We start from the raw sequence: 11,998 nt of genomic DNA, 5'->3' as shown, positions 1-11,998 counted from the left end.
ATCATCATCATCATCTCCTCTCAACCCCTTGGGCACTCTCTGCCCAATCTGTGCATTGATTTCTCTGCACTCCTTCACATGGAACATAGCGTTGGCATTCTCTCAAACCAAATGTCTCTGTTTCCTTTTAAACACACTATAAATCTTAAAGCGAACAGTAACATTACGCTACAAGCATCACAAAATTATGCATCACTGTACCCATTCAATTCTATAAACTTTACTTGTGCACTGAACGAACACGAACGGAATAGCAGCATTCCAATAAATATATACAAACATTACATGGCATAACGTAGAGGGTGCTTACTTCTCTATTATTCTGTGTGCTGTCGCTAAAATCTAAGTGCTTTATTAGGCTAACATAATACAGAATTTTCACAGTTTTTTGGAATGCCAGCCAAATTCTAACATAACTTTTTTCCTGAATATTTTAAGAGGTGAGGAAAGAAGTGCTTTACAAACAAACGATACCTGGAATCAACGTCAGAGAGAGCGCAACATACACAGACTTAGTAGTTTATTCTAAGCTTTGCTGGCTTTAACAGCTTAATTAAGCTTGTGCAAAAAAAAAAAAAAAAAAAAAAAAAAAAAAAAGTACCACAATCAACAACTGATAGGCTAGAAAATCCCTACGACAGAACGCTCGGCAACGGAAAGCTCTCTCGCTTGTATCAGGCTGCCGCACTGCGTAGTCCTGAGGTTGGAAAGCACACGATGGATCTAGGTTTGTTTTCCACGCTCGCTCCGTCTCCCATGTGGCTGCCCTTCATCTACAGCAGCGCCGGGATCTACTGCTCCGTGGCACGTAGAAAGGAGCTTTACTGCCGTAGCAAACACAATCTGTTACTCCTATAAACTGCGTTCTCCTAGGGAGCTTTGCCAGGGTATTTAGGGTAACAAGACTTCTAATTTGTTCACCAAACCCAAAGGAGCTTTAGAGTTCTTGTGCCACAACAAAAAGCTGATTTACACCAGGGGTCTGCAAAAACGGTCCTGAACCTGAGGTCCATGCTACCATGTAATTTTCCTGAAGCGTGCTATCAATAACGCCTCTTCCACACGTGCTTTCTTCTTAAGTTTGTAATTCTCAAGGCAGGTCAAATGATGCAGGCACGAACATTATTTGTAAGTCAACACGCGTGTCTCAATTAGGGTTTTTAAAACAGACAGGCAAACCCATGTGCCACGCACTCTCGCCACTGCGGCAAAGGCGGCAGTGACTCAGAGTAGCAAAGAACTGTCAGAGGATTTCAGAACTTTCTTCAAAGAGTACTAGAGGTAACAGGAAATAACAGTTTTCTGTTAAGGCACAATTAAACCCTCAGGACAGTAAAGCTTCAGTGACAAAACTCGAACTTTACAGAGTTAAAAATCTCTAAATGGAAACAGGACTATGGCCTCAGGAGAATACTACTGAATTTATTTTTAGATTTAAAGAAGATAGATATGCAAACGAATAAAAAGGGAAATCTTTATTTAACACAAAGTCATTAATTTTGCAAGTGGGATTTACTTTTTAGTTTCTTTTTGCTATTCAGTCCAAAACAGCCCAAAAGCTTCTTCGCGCAATTCTCTGCAATTTAGTTTTCTTTTTTTTTTTCCAGCCCTCTATTGCATTCTTTAGAAATATTCCTCATGGCAACGTTACTTCTCCAGTGCCCCTCTCCTTCCACAACTTCCACTGCCCTTCCTATTTCACAAAGACCAGCCACCCTCAAAACCAACAGCTTTGCCACGTTCTCATCTACACAAACGTACCATTTTTCTACGGGCATGGATCAGAAGCAGAATAAACCCACTTTGGCACCCATTAGTTTGCACAACAAAATATGAATGAGCACACCCAAAATGTCACAAAGTTCACACACGGCTCTTTACCAAGGCTCCTTCCACGGTCCAGCTTGGTTTGCCACACCCAACTACTTTTTAAGCCTGCTTCTGACTACAAAGTATGCAGTAAGTTTTTTGATATAGTAACATGTTGGTTATTTATTAATTATTACTTTTGGCTATCAGAATGAAGAAAAAAATCCCAACTACTTACTTACTTTGCACTACAACACGAACGTTTGAAATTAGCGCCATAAAGTAACAGTAGTGTAACAGGAACGGTTCTGAACACGCTCTCTTGAATCACAGATTCAGAATTTGTTATAAAGACATCCCAAGTGTCCCTGACACATAACACAAGAAGTTGCTTGTTCCCTAAATACCTATACAGAAACAGCTCAAAATGTGTGCGTTGCTTGTGAACCAAGAACCACCTTTAACTGTTTACAACCCATCAAAAATATTAATAATTACTCACCTGAAATGACCATTTTTAAAATAAAAAAAATAAAAGGGGAAATAAGGGGAAGCATTCAAACCATTATGCAAATGAAAGCGTGTACGATTAACTTACACAGTGTTAAAGAGCTGGAATCAATTTGGAAACTAGAGGTATCTATCCATAATCCATCTACACCGTATTAAAAACCACTTACCTGCAACATACTGACAATCTCAACTTTGTTGAAGAAAATAAAGGAAGTGAGGGTAGAAAGAAAATTCTCTTCAAAAACAGATGGTGTCGGCAAGATGATGTCCTGAATATACTGTACCCTGTAAGTCTGGTGGATTTTTTGCCTGAGTTCAGAGTCTGTTATAGGAATAACCTCCTTAAATTTTGCTGTTTTGGTCAAGAACTCCCTGTGCCGTTTTGGCTGAGCCAAAGAAGGATCATACTCAAGGCATCCAACAACATCCATAATACACTCATCAGAAAACATCACCTCAAACAGAGTTGCTTTGTTGAGGAACAAAATTCCTCTAATAATTTCATATAAATGATGTAAGCCTTCGGTGTTCTCTAAATTCTCGCAGACTTGGAAAAGCTGTAATAGTTTTTTAATGTAGCCTTCATTCTCCAAGGCCAGCGCTAGCTTTTCTCTACGGATGGGTGAGGAGAGAACAGAGGTAACTAGGTCAGCAATCTCTTCAAGTTTGTTGAGTTCACAAGTAGGAAGGTCGATCAAAGGACTAGTTTCAGGCATTTCTTCTATGTGTTCCTCTTCTGACTCAATAAGGTCCTGCGTGACTTCCACTGAAGGATCCTTACCTTGAACCTAAGAAGACAGCATGCACGATTACTGTCTCATCCCAAAACACGTGCAAAAATTACCAAGTCAGTAACTGAAATAGCATGCACGTAAGCGCTTTTATACCTTCAGTTGCCTGGAAAATGTCTGGCCATGCAGAGGACTAAGCTTGCTGCCTCTAAATTCTACAAAGTCAATTATCCTCAAAAGTACATTTGTCAAGAAATCAAATCAAACAAAACCAATCCCTTACAGCATCTGCGCAATCAAGAAGCCTGAAACACCTTGGAGACAAGCACAAAATCTAAAAGGAAAAGAAGGGCCTAACAAAACCTTCTTTCAGTGTCTCCAACAGAAGGGGATGAAGCCTTGAACTCGCAGTAAGGGCCCACAGCTATACCAACATTAAGTTGAACATAATAAAAAGGCCAAGAACAAAGGCAGGAAAACGTCACAAATACCAAAACTGAACGAGGAAAGAGGGAAGCAATTGTGTCCCAGTCTGTGCTTTCCTTCCGCTTTGCCTGCCCCTCTAACTCCTTTCCCCAGTCTTCTCATACACCCAATACTTTTCATTCCCCCCACTGATCCAGTTCTACGATTCACCCCCTCTTGTCGTTAACTCCCTCACAAAGGATCGCATGTTACGCGCGAGTCTCAAAGGACAAAGCGGGGAGAGTTCTGGAGCCTGACGAAGGAGCCCAAGGCTAATTAATGGTTTACACTGCCTGATCACAAGAAGACCTTCCTTGCAGCCTGGGCATCAGCTCAGCCCCAATTTCAAACCAATTTAAAACCTGGACTATTCATTAGACACATATACTTGCAGTTACTAGGATCGGTTCTTTTCAACAACAGTACTTCAGAACTGGCCGAGAAGACATTATACCCCCAAACCTGCTAAGATTAAGGATGCATCTGAATTGCCTAGTTTGTTCAAAGGAAACTGCTAGGAAATAGGAGCTCTGAGTTTCTCTAGTTCACAGCTTTACAGCGCATCAGTTCAAAATCTGACAAGGTTATGAGAAATTCCAACGTGAAAGCCCAGGTTTCTTCTTCTAAGTAGACATAGGTGCAACTCCCATTGACCTGTTGCTCCCAGAGTTGAAAGTATAAAATCTCAACTGTTTTGTAATGAAACAATGAAGAGCGAAATATCCGTAAGACACAGATGGTCAGTAAGACTTAGGTCTTGATGGAAAAAAAAGCATCACTGATGTTTTTGAGCTCGTACAGCAATAGCACCTTTGTCCCTCACGGTGAAATACCTAGCTCCTTATGCACTACAACATATTCAGTTCCACTGTGCTCCACCAAGCCAGCTTCCTAAGGCCATCTGGGAGAAGGACAACTAAAACATGGTACCCTGGCATTTCCCTTTTTCATAAAAATAAACAAACCAACCCACCCTAAAATGCCTAGCACCTGAGTTTCATCGTGACACTGATTTTTCAGAAGCGAGAAATTCAGTTACGAAAACAGCAACTAGTGTTCTAAATAGTGGCAACTGAAGATCTTACACAGAAAAGCCACAGAAAATAACGACAAGTATGTGCTTAGTTTACAAGTAGGTGTAAAAATTACAGCGCAAATACATGAAGTCACAGAAGACACTAAAACATCTGGAGAAACAGAATATTTAAGAGTTAACTGTACCTGGCAGATTTTTTCCCAAATTTCATCACAGCCAGCTTTTTCTTGAAAACTCAGTGCTAAATCATAGTTTTCTGCTTCTGACCAAACAATCAGGGTGTCCTGTTTAAGACAAAAACAAAAAAAAAATATAATTGTTTCTGAAACAGGTCTACACTGCGTATTAATCTGTATTCCATTAATTTGTATGTCTAAATAGGAAAAAAATTTTAGTTCAGTTACACTTGTCCAAAAAGAACGTAAGACACTAAAATATTAAATCACCTGCTCTGCCATAAGGGACATGACCTTTCTTTTTTTGCTATTTTATGACCACTACTTTAAATATTTAAATATTTTTTTTTTCACATCCAAAACACTTATGATGGCATTTTTCTCAACATACTTAAGAGCCAGCAGTCTTGAAAAGGGAATGCACACACTGTAGATTACGAAAACCTGCAATATAACAATTTAAGTCTTTTCATATTTAATAAAGTAGAAACCAAACCCCAAGATTACAGCATTTCCTCCTCAGAAAGGGTTTAATACAGCCTTAGCAATGAGAGAAATAATGCCTAACTAATGTTAAAATATTATTTTCTGAATTAAAAGACACAGAGCCTGAATAAGATAAAAATCCCGAGTTCTTACGGAAGTTACAAACACCTTGCCAATGGGTATTTTCATTTCAGCACGATTTTTTTCCCCTGTGACTATTGCCTCGATCCATTCAGTTTGCGCACTTGCAGAGCATATCTGGACGATTCGCTGGAATTTCTCAATGAAGTTTTTTTGATGAGGTTTTATTAGGATACTTGCTGCTGTCCTGCAAGGAACGCAAGCCTGTGCTTCGACATTCGAATATATAGTTCAGCATCCTACAGCAAACTCATCTTCATGTTGAAATATTCAAACTGCACAGCGCTCTGCTAGCTTTGCAGTACATTCTATGAGCTCCAGCAAAATGGTTCAACGTTCCGCCAAGTTTGCTGACTTCCTGAACTGTTACTGTACCTTTTCTTTTTTTTTAAACACCAGCAAGCTCTTGCTTAATGGTCAGTAAGGTAATTTACTTCCCACATTCACAAAGGTCAACATTCGCCACACAACTTATCAAGGCTTGTAAGTCTTTACCTTATGCATCACTTTTATTGTTAACAAAATATTCACAGTGGTTATCTTTAAGCTTAGCAACCAAGCCCAAACAAAGACCTGACTGGCATCCAGATACCCGATACACCTTAGGAAACTTCAGGGGCAACAAGAAACAGAGGCTGCCACCGCCCCCTCACATCTTCACCCCAAAAGTACTTTCTGGTTCCCTTTGCACATCAAATGACAGGAAACGACGAAGCTGATTAATTCCTGTCCGTAAGGCGTTCGCTATGCTGAAAGGCCAACCCGCAACATGGTATCACACAACTACCTGGTCACCATCCTTCAAGTACCCACCAAAAACATAATTAACACCAAGTGATCATCACTGCTCTTGAGCCTACTGTCAGCCAGGTTAGCTTAGGGGGTTTAAACAGACCTTTGTTAACACGGTTATCTGGGCTTACACGGGTCAGGGAGCGCTCCCGTAAGTATTCCCATGGGCAGACGTGAGGGGACTCATGTTTGGGACAGGACTGCTGTAAGCAGCTGGCGTGGGACGGTAGGCTAACTCTGCCGTCAGCACAGCTATCTGAAAAACATGCCCCTGTCTCAACCAACACAACCTACCAGCTGCTACAATTACCACTCTGGAAAACACATGAAAATCAGCATCGCCGATGGGCCGTTAATTCTGCAGTTCATTTCTACAGTCATCTTAATCCCTCAATATCCATATGTAGCCGTGTGTTTTGAGGGGTTTGTCTTTACTTTTTTTTTTTTCTTAAAACAGAAAAAAGTTTAGCACAACATCTTTTTCTTACAGCAACACTGCTGACAAATGCCTACCAACAGATCAGCTTCCTTCTCCCAAAACATAATCACAGGCCACGCTAAAAACAACAGCATTTGCACAAGATCCATTTTTTTTCCCCCCTTTCTCATTTTTACATATTCCTTTAAAGAAGCAAAAGTTCTCCCATTCCGGGAAGAACTGATCTCATCACGCTACGGTTTTAATGCTGTTCAGAGAGTTATTTGTCTATACGACAGTGCCCTCTATTACACTTGCACTTCTGTCCTACAGTCACAAACGTGCGGTCTCCCCGCTTTCAGGCTCCGATTCACGTGCGCAAATGGTACAGCTTCGTATAGCGGACCCGGTTTTTGCCTACAGCTGTCTGCCCTCATCTCCGGCTCACGGACAGCTGAAACCTGTGTTTAGCATGCTGCTTTAGAGTGAGCAGTTGAACTGAGCTTCAGGGAAAAAAACAGTGTTTGTCAACTTCAGGCTCTGATCAGCTCCCTGATCTGGTTCTCTTTTGAGAGATTAATAACAAAAAAAAAAATATATATAAAAAATTCTTAAGTATGATTTTATGGCTGTTAGAGAACTCGAAATCTGAAATGTCTGTTTTGAGATGTTCTGTGAACTTACTGACTTCCCGACACTCAAAATCAATACGCTTCCAGGTGAGCTGAGACTCAGGGGTGCCTCAGTGAACACAGAAGGACACATACGTTCATAGCCCAGAACCATTCAAGTAAGGGATACAGCGCGGTAACTGAAATGACTGCACGCATCCACAGAGCCTGCACTCCAAACTTGTGAGAACTCTCGAGTGACTGAATGGTGCTCGTTTCAATCTGTCCTGCCCACGCAAAGCAGAAGTTATGTAAGTTTCTCCAAAAAGATTTCTGATGAAACTGTCTTTTAGTCTTTCAGAAAAGAATTGTCCAATACCAATATGAAAATCTACTCGTCCGGCGTACACCTCCTGCATGACCTAAGACAACCCACGAGGGCCACAGACAGACACCTTCCAGGCCTAGCTGCTGTGAGAGACTACCACTCCCACCCGCTTAGATTAGCAACAGCAACGTTCCCCAACTTCACGCGAATGCAATATAAAGACAAACAAAAGACGAGATTAATTCAGAACAACAATTTAAACTAAGACCGTAGTTCAACCCCCTCTTCGGTGTTGGTAGTGGTTTGCACAATGTCTGCCATTCCACCTCTCCTTGTTCCTCCACCGGCCCCTCACCCTGCTGCTAGGCCAGCACAAGCGTGCTGTACAGTGAACCAGGCGGGGGAACACACGCTGATAAAAATTAATCCAGCAAAAAGAGATGTTTCAACTGAATCAGTTCCTGCATTTAACCTGGCACACAGTAACACGAACACTCATGCAGGCACGAAAGAGGAGCGAAAAAGCCCCCTAGCAACTGCTCAGGCTGGCTTTAACAGCACCCCTGCAAACATCTTAAATCCTGGCCTCAAGTAACTTCCATTTTGCCTCAAGCAAATTGCGCTGGTGTCACATGAGCGACGGCAACTCTGGGCAAAAGCCAGTATTTGCACACGTTCTTCATCTCAGGTCTGAAAACGGATAGAGCGCACCTAAAGGAGAGTGAACACCAGAAGGCAGCGTTCACAGTAGGGATTTCTGTAGCAGTTTAAAGCCTTACAGCTGTGCAACTGAAAATTACTGCCCTCGTAACTGAGCTGGAGGAACAAAGCAGACGAAGGGATCCACCTGGTTTCTGACTGAAGACACGCTCTTCTGCCAGCTTTGCCAGGGAACAGTAACCTCAAGCAGAGGATGAACAACACATGGGTGTGGTAACAACTTTTTAAACTGCTCCTGCTAGAGCCTCCAGAACACATCTGACCCTGCCCTGTGGCCAATACGGGGTGTCCAGTGGAGGCACGTAACTCTCAAAGCCTATGCCCCCAAATCCAGGGGGATCTAAAGCTCTTCAGGCTGTCCTGTTTTTTGCATACATGGAATTAGAGATTCTTTTACGTTGTATGCTTAGCAGCCTGACACTTATGCCCAATCCAAGACCCATTTCTCTTGAGAAAGAGGTCCTGATTATAGCATGCCTAACACCTTGATAGAATTGAGTCCTGCAGGAAACCTAGGGACCACAAACACGATTTGAGAAGGCAGGTAACAGGCCTGCCCTGTTTACCGTTAGTCAATAGTTATAGTACTATTTAGCATAAACAGTGTAATATCGGGCATCACAGACTGATGCACAGCAGCTAAAAATCAGGGTGGGTGTTTCTTCTGCAGAATGATGGTGTGCAAGTCACAATTTAAGTGACTGCTACCGTGTGAGTGCACGCAAGTCACTTCTATGAAGACAGATGTGTAGGCAGGGCACGTATCCATCCATCAAGCTGCACCATCTTGCGGCTTTCCCCAAACCCAAGACGATCAGCACCTTAATGAAAATATGCAATTGAACTCTGGCAGGTGGGAGAGCGCTCTCCTCCACGCTGCCATTCACCTACAAGCACCTGCCCTGGGCAGATCACACAGCCTCCCAGGCTTCAGGCTACCTACGTAACAGACTTCAACATTCAAGCAGGGACACTGAGGAGAGATCACCTCTCTTCGCCTCTGGCTAACCAAAACATTTTGCCTAACTCTTTCCATCGTTTTTACAAAGGATCTGTTCCCGAGACGCCCAGGTTTGAATACCACAATCTTTTAGAAGCAAGACTGAAGTCTCACAAACGGAGAAGCATGGCAATGCTACATTAAGGTCTGCTTTTTGCTACTCTACGCAGAAGGAAGCACATAAAACTTGAGGACAAAGCTCTGTCAACTAAAAGCTGTAAGATTTCAGAGGTCAGACAAACTTAAAACCTGTCTCTGGAAATCATCAATCATTATTCCTCTTCAAATAAATGCAACCCAAACTTCTTTGGAAGAGTGAACAGCGAAGCAAACGCTTTCAGCCGCGAGAACACAAAAGCATTACAATCAGTAATGAAAGCCAACAAAAATAAACCTCAGCCTGAGTTTTTCAAGTCTACAACCTATAAAGACTTCCATAAGAAAATGACAACAAAAGCTACTTATGTCGCTTGAAATTTTGCTACCAGTTTACTTAAATCATCAGTTGTATGAACTTGCAGAAAACTGGCTGCAAAAGGAAGCAATTTTAGACTTTACAGCAACACGATCTGCATTCGTATTTCATTACGTATTAGTTTTCTCCACTAAACAGGAAGGAGTTCAAGGCTCTTGACTTTCAGAACCCTGCAGAGCTCCATGAAGATGGTCCTCCTTCCTCAGCATGGCCCGCCCAAGGAAAGCCTGACTAAAACCACCAATATCTAATGAGTGAAAAGTAAAAACCACAGAAAACAGAGCCTTCCTAGGCCCGAGACTGTGACTCGCTCCTAAGCTAAAGTCAGCCAAGCTGCACTCAAGAGCTAACAAAGTCTCCTTCCTCAAATTCTCATAACGTAACTTGTAAACTTTCCATCCGGGGGGGGGAAAAAAAAAAACAAAACAAAATCCTTAAAACATTTCTCTCTTTATGATTTAGGAAGAACAAAATTACTGCTTTCTAGTACTGAAACACTCCTGGATACCATAATGGTGAAGAGCAGTACAAAACGCTGAACAAAAGGAACAGAGAAGCTACTGCAGAACAAAGGAATAGACAGAAAAAAAAGAGTAATAACCATGAAAACAACGTAGGCAGAGGCACCAAAAATTAATGCAGAAAAAGGAAAAAGCAATACAAGCAAAAGAGATTTAGGAAGCTAATTTTTGTAGTGGATTAAACAAAAATGACCTATTCACACAGCTCCCAACTGTTTTCCTGCTTTGTTTTGCAGAAGGCTTACCCCCAGGCAAGGCAAGTGGGTCTCACCGTGGCTAGTCCCTTTACTTAGGTTAGCAGGCGTTTTCAAGGGTTAAACCAAAAACTAAACAGCAACAGCAAAAGAAGTCCCACAAAGACAAATTCCTTTGTGTTGTTTCCAGAAAAAGAACTCAAGAAGTAAATACACTGTAGGAGAGCTGGCCCACGCTTTGCCTTCCTAATTCGGCAATTACTTCATGCGGCCTGGGATGGGAGACAAAAGTTACACATACATGTTTCTAGCTGTTTTTCCTGTTGTGAGTTCAGTATTTATCCAAATTGTGTATGTTCTCTTCAGAGACTGAAGTCCAAAAGAGTTTATCTAGGAGACCAACATTTTAATTTCTAGAATGCAACGTACTATAGCACCTACGGGCTTCTAAGTGAGTTTTTCACCTCTACAAAAAACGCCATCGACAAGCGCACGTCACGCCGCTTTGCTTTTTTTTCCTGAAAAACGCAGTTAGTTTCAGCATAAAACCATTCCTTAGCATCAGTGATCAGAGGGAGCAGGGGAAAAAAAAAAAAAAAAAAAAAGCCTAAGCAGTAATACTTGCCTGCTGTTTTTGATATGCAGTATTTGGATTTATCTTCGATTCTAACAGTAGCGAACCTGGAAAAGGTATAAAGAGATATTTACTGAGTTTATCAAAATAAACATCTCCACACATCTTACAGAAACCGCCCATGTGCCAGCCAACATCTGCTCAACTTAGTCCAGCAAGCCCAGGAGAACCACCTTCTTTTAACAGAACTGCCTAAAATAAGCTAGGTAAGACAAAATTCAACCTAAATATCTGTATTAAAATGTACTTTTTCCTCTCCTAATTTAGACCAAAATTCTCTCCAGCACTGTTTTTTCTCCCAAAACCTGATGCGACAAGTAGCTTGTTTAAAGGCTGTTTAGCCAATTTTTACAAATTTGCAGCAGGTAACACACTGCCCAGCGTGAAAATGTTTTTGCCCACAGAAGCCACGTGGGCCGTTTGCTTTTATTTCCTTCAACTGCCCTTCAGAAGTGAATCATCTAGATACTATAAACCCAGGGACTTTATCTTGTGCGTGCAAGCAGTGTGTGTATCCCGGCAACAGCTCCCGAGTAATTTATACCGGTCTTAGGTGGTTTATTTAGCACATTAGCACCTGTCGGCCGACAAAGCAGCGAGCCTGCACCCTCCCCCCTCCAAAACGAGCCCCTTAAGGTGATTTTAAAGTGCACTAAAACACGAGGAACCCCACGCAGCTCGAATACAACCAGTGAATTTCTAGGGGGAACAAACACACACTCAATCAACTCTTTCTAGTAGCAAGAAGGGGAGGAAGAGCGCACTTCGAAAGCGACCCAAATTATTCCGAAAGCGCCCAAGATGTCGTCACACGTTACAACTTCATCGCTATTCGGTCAAAAGAGATGCAGCCGGCCAGGGTAACTGGAAGGGGGAAAAGGCTAGGGCCGCGGTGGTAAACACTGCCGCGGCTGATCGGGGGAAGGAAAGTTTGCGCGGAGCCGCAAG

The 11,998-nt window shown here is 42.1% G+C and overlaps 1 protein-coding gene across 1 annotated transcript in view; it reads right to left on the bottom strand.

Annotated features, from left to right (window-relative positions):
* Window positions 1-11,998, bottom strand: part of PPP4R3B (protein phosphatase 4 regulatory subunit 3B) — a gene marked incomplete at its 5' end in the record, with an annotated part of 33,269 nt that overhangs the window by 15,490 nt on the left and 5,781 nt on the right. The window contains 3 exons of the mRNA XM_035896305.1: window positions 2,490-3,110; window positions 4,740-4,838; window positions 11,042-11,097. Of these exons, the coding sequence (XP_035752198.1) occupies window positions 2,490-3,110; window positions 4,740-4,838; window positions 11,042-11,097 (776 nt within the window). The remainder of the gene's footprint in view (window positions 1-2,489; window positions 3,111-4,739; window positions 4,839-11,041; window positions 11,098-11,998) is intronic.

Source organism: Egretta garzetta, unplaced genomic scaffold (assembly GCF_000687185.1).
Source record: "Egretta garzetta isolate BGI_Z169 unplaced genomic scaffold, ASM68718v1 scaffold200, whole genome shotgun sequence".
NCBI classification, from domain to species: domain Eukaryota; kingdom Metazoa; phylum Chordata; class Aves; order Pelecaniformes; family Ardeidae; genus Egretta; species Egretta garzetta.
The sequence above is the reverse complement of the archived record's forward strand: the minus strand, read 5'-3'. Positions and strand labels throughout refer to the sequence as shown.